General features: G+C 41.1%; 1 protein-coding gene and 1 long non-coding RNA gene across 5 annotated transcripts in view; one reads left to right on the top strand and one right to left on the bottom strand.

The window, feature by feature from the left end:
- LOC148648131 (uncharacterized) overlaps window positions 1–6729 on the bottom strand; it is a 17453-nt gene extending 10724 nt beyond the window's left edge. Inside the window, exons 1-3 of one of the 3 annotated variants that reach the window (XR_015926782.1) lie at window positions 6626–6729; window positions 4974–5168; window positions 2414–3865 (exon numbers count right to left, since the gene is read on the bottom strand). This is a non-coding gene — a long non-coding RNA (uncharacterized LOC148648131). Of the gene's footprint in view, window positions 1–2413; window positions 3866–4973; window positions 5169–6625 lie in introns of those variants that run through there. The other 2 variants (XR_015926784.1, XR_015926783.1) reach the window with 2 other exon arrangements.
- Window positions 6642–20960, top strand: LOC148648130 (biogenesis of lysosome-related organelles complex 1 subunit 4-like). Of its 2 annotated transcripts, XR_015926781.1 has the most exons (6): window positions 6642–6818; window positions 8449–8520; window positions 9538–9639; window positions 10495–10629; window positions 15446–15891; window positions 19758–20960. XR_015926781.1 is itself a non-coding variant. In XM_088608117.1 (5 exons), the coding sequence occupies exons 1-5, from the start codon at window positions 6642–6644 to the stop codon at window positions 19866–19868; spliced, it is 597 nt and encodes a 198-aa protein (XP_088464243.1). In that variant the 3' UTR covers window positions 19869–20960. The 2 variants fall into 2 exon arrangements, 1 of the variants encoding a protein (XP_088464243.1); XM_088608117.1 differs by lacking the exon at window positions 15446–15891.

The raw sequence follows: 20960 nt of genomic DNA, 5'->3' as shown, positions 1-20960 counted from the left end.
ATACACTAATATTTGAATATTATAATCAATGTGAATTACAGCCTGCAAATTGTCTTTTTCATGATTGTGGTAGCTGCAAAAGTGGATATAATTGTAGAAAGCTCAAGTGGAAGCTTTGATCAAATTGCTGTCCAGATGTAAGCTTGTTTCCTTTGACATGCCAACAATGAGCAAAGGAAAAGCAAGTTAGTCTGAGGGCCTCTCTTCCGCGGGTCTGCTCACACTGCTCACTGCTCTGTGTGCACAGGTGGCTCATGAAACCTCTGCTGGTATAGATCTAGTTTAATGTCCAAAGAATAGGAAAACACAGACCACGGAACAAGCATGATCCCGATGGGCATCTTTCAAAACAGGAGTGTATATAGGTTTGAGTCTCGTACATGCTTATCTCACATAGCTCTTATGTTGTGGTGCTGTTGTCATAATCCTTAAAAATCCTTTTTAAACTACCTCTAATAAGCCAATAGCTGAATAGTTCCCAGAGTAAAAAACATATTGCTGCTCATTTCCCTAATTGTATCTTGCATTCAGAAGGCATCCTGCTGATGAAGACACAAAAATGTACAATGTTCCATAGTACATATGCTTGAGTCTTATACAATAGGCCCAAAGCAGTGGATGTGACCTAATTCTTAGGAAATCACTGAGCAGCAACTGGTGAAGCTCTCCAAGCACAAATAATTTAGTTTCCTTTTGATTTGAATACTTGGGTATTGAGACCTTATACAAGTTCTAATTGTATTTGGCAGCTTTGGTTCAGCTGTCTAAAGAGAGGAGCCATTCTATAAACCTATCACTGCAGTTCAATGAACAGAGTTCACTGCCGTAGGGTTACATAGCACGAGAGCACCACACTTCTGTGAAGACATGGAAGTGCAGGGACAGAATACGTAAATATGTTTTTTGCATTCATTTTGCTTTTTGTTAAAGTGAATTACTTGTGTTAATTAGAATCCATTCTTATGAGCCCTGAATCATCAATGCCATGCACATCTGCATTGTGTGTGTGTGTAGATCATGTAGTCAGCTTCAGGAATGTGTCTCCAGTCTCGGCATGTGTCCAGAAGCCAGATGTGTGCATTACTTATTTAAAATGGCAGTGTTGCACCCTGGGTTTCAATCACTGGTGCAGTGGCAGAGATTGGATGATATTGATCTGCTGGGATCCAAATTGCCACAGCAGAGCAGTGCAGGTTGTCAGACTCTGATCTGAGTTTCAGTCTCTTGCTCTTCTCTCCTCGATTGAGGCCCAAGTGCAAGTGGGATACTTCTACATGCTCCAAAGCCCATGCAGCGTCAACGCAAAAGCTGTTCAGGATACACGCTCCAAAGAGCAAATATACACCTCTGCATGCAGAGATGCTTTAGTTTAACGTCGAATGCATGCTCCAGTTTCCTCACAATTTCCAACGGCAGGCCAGCTGGGTTAATGGCTACCCTCCCTCCAGCATATCGCCCATTCCCCCCTCCTTCTGCAGTGAGCTCTGGAATGCGCCAGCCCTCAGCAGGAGCAAGCAGTTTTCTGATCAAGGATGACTGGAAATCTCCCTTCTGCCTCCAGACGGCTGCCAGGTTAGTATCAACCCACTCCAAATGGCAGCATAAAATATCCTGCCTTTATCCACCCACGTGCCAGTACTGGGTTTACTCCTGAAATCCATTTAGGTGGGTTTGATCAAATTCAATTTGTTACTTAGCTCTCAAACTTATGACCTTAAATGCTGTGCAGCCTGTCCTCTACCATGTAATCTCTCAGAGTCTTCAGGGACCTATCTAAGGGTGCAGAACCAAGTCTTGCTGTGACCACAGGATTTCATTTCACCCCATGTCTTTTACCACTGTCACCGATCAATGATTTAAAAGCCCTTTCCTGTTGGCAGGAAGTCTGCCTGCCTGTAGACGTCTGTCCCAGAAGCCCAGGGAGTAAAGTTCTATCACATTCTTGATGGACAGTGGGCATGCACACACAAACATTGAAACCATTTAGAGGCACAAGTTAGTCTGGGTCTTTGGAAAGTGGGGGAAAACTAGAATGATTGTCAAAAACATGCATAAACACAGTTTGCAAGGATGCAAACATCCTGTCTAGGGCTCAACCCAGGCTGAATCTGAGAGCTGTGAGGAAGCAGCCCGAACTACCCTACCATCATAGTGTGTCAACCCATATCTCACCTACTTAATTGATCTAATTATTGGCTTAGCTGGTCCTGTTATGTCTCTTCTCAGTTCTTTATGTGCCAGAGATGTAAATGAGACCTGATGGGTTATGCCACCCCTGGCCAGGAGTATGTATTTCACTGTTCCCAGGCCTGGTCACAGAGGTGGGGTTGACAGGCTGCAGTCTACAGAATTGTAAGGGATGGACATGTGCATTGTATGTGCTTGTTCAGGAGATCCTGTTAGCTGCAGAACAGCGGCATCTAGTGGCCATCAGTAAGATGGCCATGTTTTCCATTGCTTTTAAATGACCGATTTGATCAAATAGTAAGAGTAGAGGAGTTTATTGCAGTTTGTACATGTACATTGCTATTCTTTCGGGACGTGCATTGTACAGCAGATGACATACATATAATACATATTTAGTACAGATCACTGAAAGGTATAGTTTAGGTAACTGATAGGTTTAATAAAGATGACTAACTGATAATTCTGATATTAAGAGCTGCTACATTATTGTCTAATGAAAAGTAAATATGCAAGTACAATTTAACTCAAGTGTGAGACAAGGGGTGGATCTTTGCACTGTTTTACATATTTTTTATGCAGTTAACACAGACCTCAAATAATTGGGGAAAAATGCTATAGGTTGCTCAGAACATGTACTGTATTAAGTGATTCACAATCAAATAAGCGAACGAAAACAATTTGTACATTATCTGATGAAACCTCTTCTTATCAGTATTTGTACACTAAATTCTAACTATAGCAACCAAGATGTACAGTCTCCTCCACTGTTGTCCCTTTCGGTATTCCACTTGATACTGCACTCAATTAAAATACAGTATAATAAATATTTTATACCATCAAGGCCTACATTCATTTTTGCTCAGTAGACCTGCTGAATCTGTGGCACAGTGGTTAGCATTGCTTTCTTGCTTCATTTTTAAGAACTTGATTTACTTTTCACAAATAATTACAGAAAAGAAATGCCAAATACTGTAAAGTTCCTTTTTGTATTTTGTATTATTTAGACCTAAAACAGTAAACATGCACCCATTCAGAAAAGGTTACAAAAATACATTTGTTCAGGCACATTAGCTCGTGCATTATTTTAAATCACAGCTTCCAAACGCAACACTTGTTGATACTTTTTGCCATGAAAATACCATTTTTCCTCACGTGATTTCTCTTTTTATGAGCACAAGGTAGTTATTCTTCACCCTCTGATTTCCACAGATTATCTGTTTCCTCCTTCCATACTCTCCACAGGTCTCTGGAGTGATAGTTGTCTTTAATGCTGGACAGGACCAGGCTACCTGCTCCCTTGACTGGACCCTCGTGGCCTGTGAGCCCTGCCCCTGCCTGCAGACATGCTCTACAGTATGTAATGAGGCCAGTGGTCAGGAGAAGGTCAGGTAAAGTGACCTGCTAACAGTTCTGTAACTGAGCCCAGAAAGCCTGATCAAAATGGCAGGATCACAGGAGATGGCTCACTGTCTCTTCCTCACAGCAGCACAGTTCTCACACAGCGAGGGCTGGGAGTGAGGCCCCTGCAGGACAAGAGTTGGCTGTTAGCTTCTGGGACATCTGGCCCTGGTGCAAGTGTGTGCGAGCCTGTGTCTGTGTGCCCTGTGATGGACTGGTGTCTTGTCCAGGGCGTACCCTGCTTTGTGCCCATTGCTTGCTGGGATAGACTCTGGCTCCCCTGTGACAGTTAGAAAATGGGTGGATGGATTACTTCACCAGGAAAGAGGTTTTGCTCAAACACACAAAAAAATGCTTTACAAAAACAAATGTATTAATTTGGAAGTTTACCTCCTCTGTAGTACTTTGTAGTACAAACAGATAGACAGAACATGACACAGTTATTGACTTAACATACTATTAAGTGGGTTAATATATGGGAAAAAATGAACAGATGTTATAAAATGGCCAAATGATGAAAGTGTAAAGAAACATGAAAATGTACTGTAAACTTTTTCATGCACTTCCATTCATTCCTGTGGGTCAGGACTTATGTTTCTCTTTCTGGGCCCATGTGATATGTGGGACATGACATTCTAATAGTGCTTTCTGCACACATTGTAGTGTTTTCCCACAATGACAGGGACTCTGTGCCCTCTCTCCCTCACTCCATTTCTCACCGAACCCCAGTCACCACTGCCCTTCTTTAGATAGGATTTAGGACTCGCAGTTTGGGAACAATTTCGAAATTACCGTTCGCACATTTGGGGGTCTAGATCGCCACTTTTGGGAACGATTTCTTTCCGCAGGAAAAAACTAATGTTTAGCTTGACATGACTCATGATTGCTTTTATATTTTAATGCCGAGATTTATGTTCCATTATCTTGCAAGAACGTCAGACATTCCCGCTTCGAGTAAAAGCAATCATAAGTGATTAATTGTTTTACAGAGTAATAGAGTAATACAGAGTAATAGAGTTTGAATAATTGTGCTAGGGGTTTCTAATTAATCATTAACAGAGGGCAGTAACATACTCATTACAGAGTACGAGAAGCGGTTTTTGTTTTACATTTTTTTCTCTGTAACGCTCTGACGCTCTGCACACAAACTGAGTGAAACGTATTCAGAGTCTAGCCATTTTCTTTAACTGCTTTCGCCACATACAGTACTTTGCAATATCAAGAGGGAGTGTCACCCACTTCTAACTTCAAAGACTGTAGCACGTACTGTACTGTTTCAGCGGACGTCCGTCTCGGTCATGCCTGACAGCGCAAAAACCGCACAGCACCCCAAACAAAAAACCTGTTGTACCAACATTCACGCCCCTGGAGGCAAATTATTTGTTCACCTTTGAGATCCCAGGGGAGATTCCATCTTCATAATGAGCTCCAGCTCCACGGTGCCTCCAGTCATTTTTACCTGCTGCCTGATGTCAGAGGTTTCTGATTGCGTAGAAATGCTGCGGTGTGATCTCACTGGGAGCCCAGCGTCATTGAGTCCGCAGTGAAGCCTGTTCAGCGCAGCATTACGATCCGTTCTTGCCCTGGTGAAAGAGAACATCAGCTTGAACGCTACGAAACTCGTCCACACACGTTGCTTTGAGAACAGGTGATCCTAAGAAGCATTCCGACTTCTCCGTACCTCGCAAACCAACCCCACATCAGCTGCACAGGACACAGGTCTTTATTAGGTGCAACACTGCTCTTCCCTGGCACGAAGGACTCTCTGATCCTTCGCTTGTCAAACAGACTCAGGTTCGGAGTATCCCCTAGGCACAGGCTGAATCACGTTTCCAGTTGACTTTTACACCACTTTACATGACCTGAAGTCTTCTGATGGAATGGCTGTATTCCGTAACGGCAACTCTCGCACTGCAGAACCCCTTACATCAAGAAGAGTGGTGTTCAGAAAGCGAGCTCCAATGCAGACAACTCCTTTACCTCTCGGCAGTATTATAATGAGACATGACATATTTTAAATCAAAATTAATCTTCCAGTTGGTATTTACACACAACTGTTCCCCATGGGTGACCTGTAATTATTTGTTTTCACTTACTGACATTGAAATATATTGTTTTATGGTAAAGAGCGTAGCTGGAGTACCGGTGTGTATGGGTCATTGCTCAGTGTACCTCATCAAAGTATTTATGAGTTGAAAGCAACAAGCTATTAATTTATCAGTGTTCACTAAACTTAGAAAACACGGAATCTCGCTAATAAGTGTAGCTTTACTGAAAAAAGTATGAAAGATGGGCTGTTATCACTTCTGTCTCGAGTGTACAGTATGTATATATTTGTATGCGTATGCATATCCATATGCATTTATATACTGTACAGCTACTGTACATGATCTTCAAAAATTTGAAAGGGTGTTTGTAGAAGCACAATTGCCTGTCAAAAAAAGTCGACCTGGGTATACTTATTTTTTAAAAAAATCTTGATTTATTTTGTAGTTAACATCAGAATAATTAATTCGGGAATTATTCCTGTTTGTTTCCCTTTATGTAATAAACTAATTTAACACGGGAGATGTCTTCTCCTTTTCCTGTACTAAATTGTTCATCATGAATTAAACTTCGTTCAACCCAGTTAAAAAGTTAAAAGATTTCTAGTGCACACTTCAACATAGCGGGGGGCGAGAAGGTTAGTGTATACAATACGTGGGTGTTCAACTCCATCCAGTGGAGAGAATCTGAGATCTCAGCGCGGTGGCGCTGTTACAGAAGGGTTTTGTGTCTTTACTGATTGCAGAATAAACAGTGCCAAGTGGAAAAGCGCAGGACCTGCAAACACAGTACGTCAGATAACAGCGTTGTCTAGTAGAGGATGAACTGTCTTAGTGCTGTATTTAGTAGACGCATCTAAAGGAAAGCCAGGCGATTGTGGAGCGTTAGAGCCCTCGCAGCTGGACTATATATATATATACATTTATTAATAAGCGTAGCTATAATTTACAGGAAAACGCGAGAGAGAAATCATTCCAGGAACGACAGACGTTACCGTTTGCGCTTCTGAGATGGAGGAGGGGAGGCAGACGGAGACGGACAGCCCGGTGAAGAGGAGCTCACATCGTGATGGTACGACTGAACCAGCTCCTATCCGGGCCACAGCCCGGGGAACCTACACTGAGGCAACCAGTCATCCGCTGGGGGAAGACTACGCAGTTCATCTGACGCAGAAAAACAGCAAAGAGGTCAGCAAGTATAAAAAATCAGTAAGCGGTATATTAATTTAGCAGACTCAAAGATAAGTCACGCAACCATTTCTTATGTTTTGTGACGATTAAAAGAGCTACAGTATTTAAACTTTAGCTACAATATGCTGCTCGTCAATTGTAAGACTAGCAAAGATTCAGTGTTTATTTGGACTTTCGGGTATTTCATCATTTTGACAAACTGAAATGACGGCATAATTGCTGGCTATGACGACCTAGTGTAGGTGACGTTATAAACCTGCTGTACTTCTGTATAACCATAGTAAACAGACAGTGAAATTAATACAAAAAAATGCACTACTGCTAATGTCAGGTATTGACGGAATTCGGAAGATTCTTATGTCACAATGATGTCGTTGGCTGAATCAAAATGCTTCATAATTGCATTTTTTATTTTTAGACGCATTAATTCGATACCACACTAAATGTCAGACTAAACTTTTGGCAGGGTATATCAACACATTCAAATAAGGCGTTAGAGCCATCAAGGCGATTTGGGTCGTGGACTATTTTTGATAGATCATTCTTTCACAGTTTTGCACTGATGTCAATTAATTCTCAGCAGCGTGAAAATGTGTTTTGCTCCAGTTGCGTCAGTGTGGCGGTGGTATTTGGTGGTGGAGCACCCAAATACATCATCGCAGCACAGTAGTCAGCTGAGTTCAAACATGGGTTGGAGCTCCTCAAAGTCAGTCTAGGGTTTGGGTGCTGATGTGATTAAGATTGCCTGTCTTGAGAACTTAATAATTTTGGATCCATACTTCAAGACAGATATGCAGTAAGGTGATCATTGAGGCTAGTATTTCCCAAGGTGAACATTTTGAAACATATCTGTAAGTCAAGGCTCTGTGTGACACAAGTATCTTAAATCCTCAGTGCAAAAGATCGGAACCAACAAGAGTATTCAAGTTGTCAGCTCAGAGTATTTGTCAGTGAGCACCCAATGCAATTTCAAGCCTGTCTCTACAGGTGGCAGGTCTTGCTTTCCTGACTATGATTCAGTATCAAGGATGCGTTTATACTGGAGAAACCCCAGGGATCTCCAGCTCCCAGTTTGTTCTGTAGACAACCATGAGCAAGCGAGATCACAGAAGCCACTTCTGAGGATTGAAGCAGACACTGACTGCATGGCACAAGAATATAATATCATGACAGAAAAATATCATTGGTCAATTTTGTGAAATACTAATTGGTTTGTTGCAATAATAAAGCAGCGAGACATCAGGAAGCCGATTTTTATCACATCTGCTCTGGTTTGTGTTGTAGTGTGAGCATGATGCCAAGAGCTTTTCTCTGGCACTGTAAATAGCCATGTCTGATTCTGTGCATTTTCATATTGTTTAGAATACCCTGCATTGATATTATTAGTGTTTCATTTGATTTAGAATTTAGAATGATATTATTTAAACTAGATCCAAAAAATGAAGAATATGAACTAACCATAATTTACTCTTTAAATTGATAAATACAAACTCTGTAGACTGGTTTCATTTAATTGTTTTAATTACTTTCATGTCAGAGCACGTTAATTCCAAAGCAAACTGAAACGTGGTCATTTAAAGTGCTTCTGCTTTCTCACATTAATGCATTTTTGCATGTCCTTTCGAAGGTGTTAGCATTTCAAGAGAGTATAGAAGAAATGCTTATACGACTGGATGAATTCTGTGGAATGCTGGATATGGTAGGTAACTTTTGTTTTAAACTATGCTCAATGCACTATTAAGTTATATCTTAATAATATCAAAACTGTGTACAGCAAATTTAATCTAAGGTTCCACACTTGTTCTGATGCTACATACAAGTAATGCAATATACGGTTTATGCATTCTAGAGCAAAATTGTGAAAAATTAATAGAGATGTATAGAGAAAATTTCCATGTCCATGTCAATCTCTACACTTCAAAATTGCTGTGAAATTAGGTGTGTGTTGTACTGTATATGTGTACGCAGTACAAAAAAACGCTTTCCAGTTTGTTTTACTCCACCACAAAACACAACTGATGCAACAAATGTTGCTGTGGAAATTGTATATTATACTTCTGTTGTTGCATGTTACCTAGCCATGCGGTTAATAGACATACCCAGGCTTCTTTCAAGAAATGTTATTCTTGCATTAACTTCTAACAGTCAGTCTAGCTAGATGGGCTGAGTGGTTAGCATACTTTCTTCTATGTGTGACAGGCAAAGTGTTTTAGTAGAAACACAAGGGGAGGTTTTGTGCTGCTGTTGATGCTCATAACATATTTTGTAGCTCTGGATTGTGTTTAAGATGCATTGCAGTGTAATTATGATGGGAAATGTGCATGAAAAAGAGAAAACAAGGGGAAGAATTGATAAGGATATGAATGCGATGATACAAAAAGTTCATTTATCTTAGGGAGACCAAGATAAATGAGTGCTAAATGAGTTAAATGAGCTAAATGAGTTAAGCAAAGGCATATTCAAGCAAACTGACTTTATGAACCTTTCAGTGCAATGTACCTCAGTCACAGCCTTTGTATCCACTCAAAATAATGGAATATTATTGAATATTACTTTTTTTCTGGACGTAATTACGCTCAGTTCTGTTTCAGTTTAAGGAGCACTTTTAATTAAGCCATCATGAACCAATGTTGATCACAGCTGTAAAGTTTCATGGACTTTAATAATTCCAGCTGAATCTCAGCAAGAGCTAAATTGTTTGTCTTCTTCCATTTAGATTCGAAGTGATTCCACAGAACTGCTTGCTCAGCATATTCCCTGTTTGAGAGTGCAGGTTGAAGAAATGAAGAATGTTTACACTAAAATCGACAAGATAGAGGTACTGTTAAAAGAGGAATGAAAACCTGTTCTCTTCACTTAGAATCAGCATAATCTACAACTGGCATTGGATTACTAGTTTCAGATTAATAACAAAAAATACATTGATAATTCTGCATAAAAAACACAATATTATTGTTGTTTATTGTTGTGTTATATATATATATAACACAATTAAATTCAAATATGTATTTAAAAAACATCAGTTTATAAAGTGTCTAACAAGAAGTTGCTGTAATTGTTTCTATCATGTATATCACATCATATTGTATGTCTGAATGCATATCATAGAGAATGGCTAAACAGAAAATGTTGAACAGATTGAAACTCTGGGCTCTGTAAAAAAAAATCAGAGTAGCAACAGTTATCCACTTGTACAGAAGAAGGGAGGTTCTTTTTTAAAGCAATGCCTGACTCTGTCAGTCGTGTAAATTAAGTGTCATGTGAGACCTCATCAACAGCAGATGATGATCAATCATAAATCACAAACAGCAGCTTATTCCACTAATTGGGAGGACAGGAACTCACTCTTCCTTTGGATTTCTGTTAATGGTTCGGACAGACAGAGTACCGTAGTCAGCTGCACAGGTGTACCTTCTTAGGACTTTCATTCATTTCTTGATGAGCATAACTGCTACTGCTACTGCTACTAAACTTTTATTTTATATAGCACCTTTAAAAGTACCATCTCAGATTTGCACCTCATTTTTCAGTAGGTGCAAAAAATAATGATAAGGATAGCCAATTCATTAGAGAGTGAAGCAGACACAGACACTCACTGGATAAATGGCTGACTTCTGAGAGAAGGGTCAGGGGTCCGGCTGTCTCAGCAGTCCCTGTGGTGACTGTCCTTCAGGCCTTTGTGGGCATGGTGGCGGGGAGCGTGGCCATGCTGGAGATGCAGGTGCTGGAGGTGGAGAGAGGCCAGAGCTGCTTCCCCCAGACGGTGCACAAGGTGCTGCAGACCTTCAGAAGCCCTGGAGTCTCCCAGGTCTGTCCCCTCCGCCGAGCGCACTTACCACACGAGCGTCTCCAGGGTCACCTTCGCGGAGCTCAGCGGTCCCTGTGGTACTGCTCTCATCACATCGCCCCAGTCTTTACTCAGAGCATTCGCCTCGTACCTCTACTCAGTGTTTCCCCATGACCAAAACCATTTCAGTCCAAAACCAGGCATCACCTCGAATACCCGTTACCTGTTTAAGAATTCATTTCGATGAGGACCATCAGCTCTTGCTTGTTGAAATTCTAAATATACCTTGTCAGCTTTTATCTGTCACTTCTGTAGTTTGTTCAAAGAGCTCTAATACATTATTTAAGCACTACCTGCCTTTTTTCACCATACTTTATAATACTGTTGCTATGTACCTGTGCTGTATATATCTATTCTGATTGTTGTTTCCATAACTTTACATGGAATAGATGTAAGAGCTGTTAGCTTACTTCTGAATCAATTGCTTGGTTCAGTTTCATGGTCCTTTTTATTGATAGGTGCATTACTTTAGCACTTTTCCAGGCAGGGTATTAACCCTGTGTCCATTGACTACTGGATCACTTTTGTGGACAGTTTTTGAACTTTGCCTCAGTCTGAGGCACATTGTAAATTTTATTCTTGGTAAACATCTTAGTGACATTCCCATTATTATCTCGGCTGCATTTCATCTTTAACTGTCCCGTTTAACTTGTTATGCGTTTTAGCCTCCATCTTTTTTAGCACTTGAAATGGGAGCTCTCCGGTCAAGCCTCATTCACACAGAGCTTTCAGCTGCGTTTTTACGCAGGATTCTGAGTGGAAGCAGCATGGAAATGTATTTTCTGTTCAGGGGCAAATTGTTTATTAGCTGCATCACGATTAATCGATATGAATTCAACATCAAACTGCACTCTCTCGCTCCTTCACACACGGTATTTTCAGAAGTTCAGCAATCACAAAAATGGGAGAATTTCAGTGAAATGCCTAAATAAGTTGAACTATAGGATTCTGAAAATGAATGCCATGGACATTGTCATCTGGCCACCCTTCTTCACTGATTGTTTCATCCTTGAGGCTTGTGGTGCCAGCCAGCCGCTAGGGGGAGTACAGCCTGGGCCGAACAGGGCACACTCACAATTACAGGAGCCCAATGTATTTGGCCCATGGTAGCGAACTGGAGCAATTACAGAAAACCCACACTGGCAACATGCAGACACCACACAGAAGGCATCTCAGGCCGCAGTCAATCCCAGGGCCCAAATGTGCTGCCCATGTAGACAACATTAAAACAGTGTTTTCATATCTAAAAATCAGCAGTTCACAGGTATAATGATTGAGTAGTCCGTTTATAAGAGTTTCTTGATATTTCTGAGGGCTGCCTTTGTAATTTACTATACAGAGAGACCCACTAGAGGGGGGGTTTACTTAATATTCAGTTCTTAAAACCAAACAAAGACCAAGTATGAAACCAGTACAGTATTAACTGTAAGTATAAGTATTAGCTAAGAAGGTAAAAGGTGCTTACTTAATCAGCCGGATAGCAAGATCAATTGATTGATTAATTGGATTGCCATACCATGACATGATTGAAAACACCTACGAGCTCAGGGTCAAAATATTATCCATTTCATTTTCAATGTGCAAAATCCAAAATGTTGAATTATTCATGAAGTTCTTCTTGTCGATTTAGTTACCCGCATAAGATTATACCAGGAGTAGGCATCCCTGGTCGCGGAGTACAGGATTCCTGCACGTTTTAGATCCCTATTTCACAGAGCACCTGATCGTGAGCTAGGAAACCCATCTGATGGGTCTTCTTATCCTCTCGAGTGGTCCAGTGTACAGTAGTCTTTAATGTCTGAAATGGAAGAAGACCAGAGGAAACGTGGCCCTTTGCTCTGCTCGAGTGACTTTCAAATTCAGGGCTGCAGTCCCCAGACACGATCTTTAACATGACCTGTGCTGTGTCTGCTGCTTGCTCTCCACCATCCTACAGAGACAGGAACAGCCCGTAGTACCTTTCTGCTCGTTTCAGGAGACATTCATTGCTTTCTCATGTCATGTAGAGTTATGTGCTTTTTGTCCATTGAAATAATTTATCGAGTGACAAAAATTTAATTGGGGAAAAAAAACCTGTCTGGTCTGCACTATAATATAAATGCCAGTGCGTTTGTCATTGTTTGTCATTGACCCGCACGCTGGAACTGTGGTATAACCAACCTGATCCAACCAGCAGTCCTCAAATCTGAAAAAACTATATTTTCAGCTCCTGGGAATGTGTCTGCAGTTTTATCAACTGGTAAAATATAAAAGTCATGCAGGATGAACTCATCTGATCAGCTGTTGATGCTCCATCCTATGCTGTCTCTGTGTAGAGACATAAAATAGCCACAATGATCTCTTTGAATATTTGATCTTAAACACTAGTTAGAGTTCTGTGTATTTTCTCTGTTATATGCCCCTTCGTTGTTTTAAAATCCTAATTGTAATATAAACGGAAGATATTTTCTATTACATCTAGAGCTTTGAACTTGTGAAATGTAATTGGTAGGCTCGGTAGAAGTACGACAATGTTGTTAAAGCTCAGAAAGAGTTGTTCTGTGCGAAGGCTGTGTCGTATTCCTATCAGTTTTAAACAAACACAGCCACTCTTAGTCGCGGATATCGGAAAGTGTGTAGGGTGAGAGTACAGGCCAGGGTCTGCTCTGTTTAACGCTCCCAGCAAACTGTGCTCTGTGCCACTGGGAGGTGTCTGGCTGTGGCGTCTGCAGGCCTCCAGGGGGCGCCAGTGGTGCCGAAAGTCGGCCACGACAGCCACTGCGGTCTCCCAGCTTGCTCCCCCTCCCCCACCCTGGCAGGAGACAGCCTGACGCCCCTGGTGAGCAGTGGCGGTATGGACCAGGCCTGCCTCCCTTCGTGAGGAGAGGCCTCCCTGCAGCTCCAGCCTCAGCTCTGTAGAAATGGCGGAGTTGTGCAGCGCAGCTGTGGGGACCACAGGCCTGCGAGCTGCCAGCCTGCACAGCCGATCAGGCACGGAGCAGAGAGAAACGCTCATTGAAAACAATTCAGAGTCTCTTACCTCTGAAGAAAGAAAACTGTTTTTTCTGTTTTTTTAACCAGGGCAGGCATTTCTAGTGCCCCACTAGCTTAGCGTTCCTAGCATCTGGAAGCTACTTGGAACTGAAGGACAGTGAATTTGTGCTTGTACTTACCCAGATAGACTGGTCCAACAGGGTTACTTGTCTGCTTTGTCTTATCAGCCAGTTTCCATCAGATATATGTGGTTTAGTTATGTGTCCTTGACGCTCGCTGGATTTATTTACAGGAAGAAAATAGTAGAGAAAGCATTGCAGTCATTGCAAATAAAAAGTGGGCAAATTAACGAGTGCATCAGTCCCTGACGACCTTGGAGCTACAACATGATTGATTCGTTTTTATTTTGCATTTGAGAATTCCCAATAAATATGAAACAAAAAACATTACTCAAATTTGATGATATAAACCCAAGGAGCTATTTCTATCCTTAATTATTTTGTACACTATTCTTCAAGCATGTCTATTTTATTTGAGGCGTATATAAACAAAGTAATAATTATGTACAAACAATAATTTAAACGAAAAATAAGGCCAACAGAAGCTGGAAATGCACTAAACTAAACAAAATAGTAAGACTTGAAATACAATACAGACAGTCTGGGCACAAGGCAGCGCAGAGAAGAGGCTGGTGGCCAGTATTGCATGTTCAGAAGGTATCATGGACTATGGGCAGTTTGTTCACCCAGGAATGAGGGTGGAGAATGAGCAAGTTGGGAGAGGGTTAAAGAGGGGCTGGTGAAAGAAAAGGAGAGGAAAATATGCGAGGAGCAGCGTGGGAGAACAAACTGAAGATAGGCAAGAGCACAGGCTCCAGTATTTATGCTTATATTGATTGCAATTGATGGCCTGGTAGAGATTATATAAATAGGAATTCATTCTCAATGATTAATGATGGCCAGCGGTTGTTCTTAGCAATAATTGTCAAGAGTAAGAAAAGCCCAGACTCTACCATCTTTGTTTCTTGAGCTGTTATAACTCTCCAAGACAGGAAAAGCTATAAAACAACTTAGTGCACAAGAAGACAAATGAGAAGAAGCCCTTCAGCCTCTCTGTCTTGTTTGGTAGGTAGGAGCTAATTGATGCAGGGATCTCATCCAGCTGGTTTTTGAAAGAAAGTTGGGTATCTTTCTTGAACAACATACCTGGACAGCTTGTTCCACACCCCCACAACCCTTTGTGTAAAGGAGTCCCTCCTGTCCTCTTTCCACCTTCAGGGCCCATCACGAACATTTGAAATATTCTTTTTTACTGCTGAGGGCATTCTGTATCTACAGCAATTAAAATTACTATTCTGTGCCCCAAATAACCAAACTATTGGTTTGAGTGCGTCCACCCATTCAAACGATAAAAAAACATTTTGGAAAATCTATACACTTAATCGTACAACAAGTTCTTTACCCATTTTACTATTTTGAGTTTTACTCTTTCTTTATTGATATGCCCTTTTCCAATGAGGCTTTTAACTTGTTTGCTGTCACAGTATGTTAAAATCAAAATGAAGTAGATTTCACTCAGCAATGCATAAACATATGTTGTCTTTGCATATATCGCAAAATTAAGACAAAATTCAACAAAAAAATGAGTACGCAAAAAGGTTATGTTTCTGGTTTCAAGGTGATGTGATAAACCCTAACCAGTTCAAAGTAGAGACAAAGTAGAGTTAGGTTATCTAGTCATTAGCTAATCAAACAGTATACTCCACCCTGACTAGCAAATACTATTTCCCTTCTTGTTATCCCAGGAATAATTTCTGAAAGTGGAAAACAAGGCGGTGGAAACATCAGGTTAGTGACGCGTGATTTTTTTAGAAAAGGCTTTTTTAACCAATGAATTCATTAATTGGAATGGAAGGCCTGCCCATGTTGTGGAGGTTACCACGGTGACATGATCATTTAGTATTTAGAAACGAGCCATCCAGTTCAGTGTGGCATGGGAGCCAGAGCCGAGTCCTGGAGCAAGGTCTGTCAGGCAACACTGAGTGATATATACCTGGATGAACATTTTGTAAGTCCCTCACGCCTATAAAATGTTAATATCATGAATGCTATTCAGTATCTGGTTCTAGAGTTTATTCCAGCTGAGCTAAGTGCAAGAGAAAAAACCCATTCAACACCACCAGAAGAATCCACTGCTGTGTGTTGACTGCTGACCCTTTCCTGGAGTAAGGTCATGGATCAAGGGTGTGATGTAAGTGACCTGCAGTGATGTTCTCACACAGTTCTTGCTGGAATGACCTCCACAGTTTATTTCCAAATCGGCATTGAATTGCCTAAAAATCCCCCGCCTCTCCTCTTGCAAAAATAACCTAAAGGCTTCTGTAGAAATGTCCCAGTTCTCCTAGATTTCAATAGGGAATTGGAACACTTTCATAGAGACCTATAGATCTAGTATTTTTTTTTGGGGGGGGAGGGTGAAGGCGTCATTGCTATATCACAGCTGTTACCAGAACCACTACCTTTTGAAAATCACCCCTAAATTGCTTATTTGGTATAGTTACTGCAGGAAATCAAAGGCATTTGCCCACGGATATGCAGCACGCACCAACCCAGAACTGCAGGCGTGTGTAATGTTAGAGGTGAGGCCCCAGCCTGGCTGAGGAACGTGCTGGCCTCCTGCCCCTCCCCCCTCTCTTGCGCTGCATGCCCTGCTCTGGCGCGATCGTCCCAGAGGTGCACTCTGGGAATTTCAACGGGCTGCCTCCTTCTCCGCAGTGCCTGCTCTCAGCTCGGGTGAGAGCTTTCAGCGTTGGATCGAGTCTTCTGGGGGATGGGTAACGGTGTCTCTGGAAAAATCTGGGGCCGGCTTTTAGCAAAGGAAGAAAACGTGGAAGTTCATCAGAACAAACAGAATACACACTCTGGGGTGTATGAATAATTTAAATTAAAAATGCAACCGTTTTAGCTTCTTTACTTCATCTGTGGAAGCGATTTAAGCTTCAGATGTGTATTGACGCTTGGGCAAAAATTGAAATGAAGTTGAAATTCTAAAAAAATCTAAAAATAAATGACCTGTTCACTCCAATATCAGTTTAATTACCAATTAATTATTCATCTTTCAGCCGGCGGCTAAAAATTAGTGTAAAAGACAACATTTTCTCTTTATTGCTTGTCTCAATGTTGTCTTATATATATTCATGATATTTGCAAGAACAAATCAAGAATCAGCTCTCACAAGCTAAAACAAGGTGGAGCCTGGCCAGTGTACTGAGATGGTGGTCCACAGAGGAAAAAAACCACAGGTTTTGGCAGCAAGTGCTGTTAGTGAACCAGTAGCTGACACTCTCTGGTGTAGAATGTGGGGTCAGATTCACAACTGAAGCTGCTGTCTCGCACAAGTTGTCGCCAAAGCTGTACAGCCCAAGGGAACGTCATTGTGACACAAAGCAGTCGTACGCTCTTGGCACAATGCAGGCCAGTGTAGAATAGACTCTCCAGGCCATGGAAGAGCTGTGTCCCCTACCAGTGTTGCAGTGCTTTGTGCCTCCAGGCAAGGCTACAGAACGGCAGAGGGACTCATCGTGTTGTAGTGTCTGCTACACTCACAGATGAAGCTGTCAGGGAAAAGCTGACCTAAAAAAATTAAATTGACCTCAGAAGGAAATGCAATCAAAAGTAATTTTGAAATCCTGTAATTAAAGCAGGCGCTTGAAGGTTTGAATTGTAGGAGCCTTTTTTTGCTTGCCAATGCTTACTGTAATTGTTGCTTGAAGCAATGCAGCAGAGGCACATGACTGTGAGCTGTGAAGAGTCTGGGAGTCTGAGAAAGGGGATCAGATTAATAAGAAAGAACAAATGAGACTGATAGAAACGAGGGGAAGTCATTCTAATCTTGCTCAATGGATGGCTACTAGCATCCAAGCAAGTTTGTCCAGTCTTGAAGAATACTCCAGATCTGTAAATACTGTATTTATATATTTGTGTGCATACTGTATATGGTATACAATATATATTTGAGGTGTAAATACTGCAGAGCACTTTAAAAGTGTTGCTTTATATGCTGCTAGCATAAAACCATTTTGCAGCAGCTATGAAGTCGCCATGGATTACATGAAGCTGCCAACAATACATCAGCGTTTTTAATAAGTTATTGGTCTCAAAAGAGGAGGGCAGAGAACAGATGCACAAAGTCACGGAGGTGTTGCCTGACACTAACACTGGAAGCACTGCCGTTGGCCATCTCGCCACAAGAGCGCATGCATTTGTGAGGTGTAGTCATCACAAGCTACACGACCTCTCCTTGAGTAATCCAGCCTCACCTTTTTTTTTAATGCTGCTGCTCAGATGGAGGCTGTAGTCCCTCAGTTCAGTTGCAGTTGCCACTGACGACAACGACAGTGTGTTGCTGCTTTTGTTTGAATTTGTTCATCGCAAAACAGAAGATCCGCAGAAGGTGACTTCTGGACCGACTGCATCGACTTTGTAGCTCGCTAACCTCTGCCCACTTTCTTGTCTTTAAAACCTTCAGAGTACAGAAGAGACTATAATGTCTTAACCCAGTGGTTTGCAGTCCTGGTCCTGGTTTCCCACACACCTGCTAGGTTTCATTCTATCCCACCTTCATTAGATAATTGAAGCCTAACTTGACCAAAGAAGGTGCTTCACCTGAATATTTACATTTTGCTTCCAGTCGCAAGTGTAGAATTTAATTTCACTTATGAAATACAATGGTTAAATCTCCAACATGTTTAAGAGCTGAGCACAAATAGTGCAGATTAATCTTAATTAATTATAATAAAGTTAATGAGGGGTTTGACTGTATAACTGAGGGCTCAGCTGGAACAAAACCCAATAGGTGTGTCTGGCACCAGGAGCAGGATTGGAAAGCACTGTAACCTGTTTGACAGAATGTTTTAATTCAATTCTGAACAGTCAGAGACCAAATACTGTCTTGCAATCCCCTTATGGATGTCATTTTTAGAAAATATGGACAAGGCTGCAATCATATTGCATTAAGTTGTCAATGTTCTTATGATGTTTTTAAACGTGTCCTTTAAATTGGTTCATTTTTTTTGTTTTAAAATTGTAATTGAAAAGCGTCTGTGACTGCCTTGAACAGTTTATGGAAATACAGAAACCGAACTGAGCCCTGAAAGGTGTATTTTACTAGCCTTGTACTTGCAGATCTGGAGCCCTGAGTAACCAGCAGCGTTCACTTTGATGTCTCTAAATTGACTCTACAGGAAACTTAAGCTTTTGATAAGAAAAAATAAACCGTATACTGGAAGAAAGATAAATCAAGAATGTGACAAAATGACTTTGAAAGACAACTTGGTGACCAGAATCCACTCCATGTGCATTAGGGGTGTTGTTGACCGAATAGAATATAAAATGGACCACAGCGAAATCAGATAGCTCCATACCTTGCCATAACATTGAAGTTTTTATTATTTGTATTTTAAAACAATTTCTGTTCAATATTTTGAGTGAACCTTGTGTGATGTATCTCTTTGGAAGTGTGTATCCTGCTTTCAAGCAATGCAATGCTTTTTTTAGCACATCAGAAATGTTATGTTTCTAATGAGCTAGTATGGACATCGAACCCCCCCCCCTTTTTTTTAACGTGGACACCACTGAGCTTGTCACTCAAAATGCTACAGTGTGAAAGGAAATCACTTGTTTCTCAAACTAGTTGTATCACAATTTACATTGTGACCCCCAACACAATAACAGCTGTTCCATTGTTTTGCAGATTCAGACCAAAACCCATAGATTCCTGTAGAATATGGAGATCTATACCGACATTGACCACTGTTGTTTGTCTCATGACTTTAGTCCTGAAGCTGACAACTTAATGTAGAAATATATCACTGCAGCAACCGACAGTGTTACTTCCTGCACATTTAATTTACAAATATCTGAGTCATGTGTCTCATTACCTCTCAGATATTAAAATAGAAGAACTTGAAACTTTCCCATTTAAAAGTAGTAGACTTGAATTTATTAAAAAAACAGAAAACACATTGCATACTCCAGTTTCTTTAATTTTAACCAAAAAAAGCAGTAGTGAAATATCTTTATGCCAATTTAACAACTTTTGTTTTATTCTTTTTCCAGAAAGATGGGTCAGAAACAGAGTACCCCTATGAGCTACCATCCCTGTTCAGGACTGAGGAATATTTTGCTAAAACCACCAGAAGGACCCTTTTCAAGAAGTCAAGCAGCTGATGTCTGTAGAAAAAAAAATCTTCCATAAACAATAATCCCATTATGTGTGCATATATGTTTTCCTTGAGCAAGTATTTTAGCTGTACTGATAGAGACTTTTTAAATGGTTTGTTTTTTGTTTGGAAACATGACCTTTGGCAGAGAGTCAGATGTGCCACTCCGAGAATATTACTGTACCTAACAGGAGTTCAAGTTCCTTCACAGACCATGAGCTCTGCCTGGTCAGTGACCCAAATCGCACACATGCATCCGACAAAATAATTTGTCAAAATATTCTGGGCAAAAAAAATGAAACACTGAAGCCAGGTTAAGATTACACAGCACTTACAGTACCTAAGGCATGGTGGTATTGTATGCAAACCAAAAAAAAAAGACATGTTTTCAGAATAAATTCACGAAACATCTCTCACGGCAGGATAAATACATCTTCCGTAGGAGAATGGCAAAGTAGAGGAATTCTGGTTTCATAAGAGTGAAGAGGCAGAGTTTGGTTTATTTGCTTCTCTTGTTTATTCATTGTAGTGTGTCTAGAACAGACCATGTGCCTGGAGTGTTCCTGTGCCTTCCTTTGGGTTCTCTTCAAGTAAATGTACTGAGCTCATAATCAAACCAACTGCATTTTAACCATCTGACAAGTCCACCCATCCCTTTTCTAACCACTCTGTCCAATAGTGTCGTGAGGAAGCTGGGGCCTATCCCAGCCAGCAAGAGGCAGTATAAACCCTGGGTGGGACACCAGTCTATCGCAGGGCACACACACACACGCACGCACATGCTCACACCAGGGTCAGTCTTCCTAGGGCCAATTACCTACCACTAGGTTTTTGGATTGTGGGAGGGAAAACTGGAGCTTCCAAAGGAAATCCATGCAAACATGGAACAAGGAGAACATGCCAACTCCATGCAGACAAGATGGTTAGCATTGCTGCCTTGCAGAGCTATGGCCCTGGGTTCAGTATTCCAGGATAGCCCATGCAGTGCAGGTAATAGGTAATCACTGCAGATATTTTAGGATAATTTGGTGTATCTTGCTTAAGCCATTACTTCTGTGTACAAGGCCAATAAAATCACTGATTTACACTGCCTAAAAAA

The sequence above is a fragment of the Lepisosteus platostomus genome, chromosome 15, assembly GCF_059453375.1.
Source record: "Lepisosteus platostomus isolate fLepPlt1 chromosome 15, fLepPlt1.hap1, whole genome shotgun sequence".
NCBI lineage: Eukaryota > Metazoa > Chordata > Actinopteri > Semionotiformes > Lepisosteidae > Lepisosteus > Lepisosteus platostomus.
The sequence above is the reverse complement of the archived record's forward strand: the minus strand, read 5'-3'. Positions and strand labels throughout refer to the sequence as shown.

Bases quoted from the DNA above. Each gene is read 5' to 3' on its own strand.
- LOC148648130 (XM_088608117.1), top strand. From the start codon at position 6,642: ATGGAGGAGGGGAGGCAGACGGAGACGGACAGCCCGGTGAAGAGGAGC. The intron at 8,521-9,537 runs GTAGGTAACTTT...TCTTCCATTTAG, and splicing joins TCTGTGGAATGCTGGATATG to ATTCGAAGTGATTCCACAGA. The intron at 10,630-19,757 runs GTCTGTCCCCTC...TTCTTTTTCCAG, and splicing joins GAAGCCCTGGAGTCTCCCAG to AAAGATGGGTCAGAAACAGA.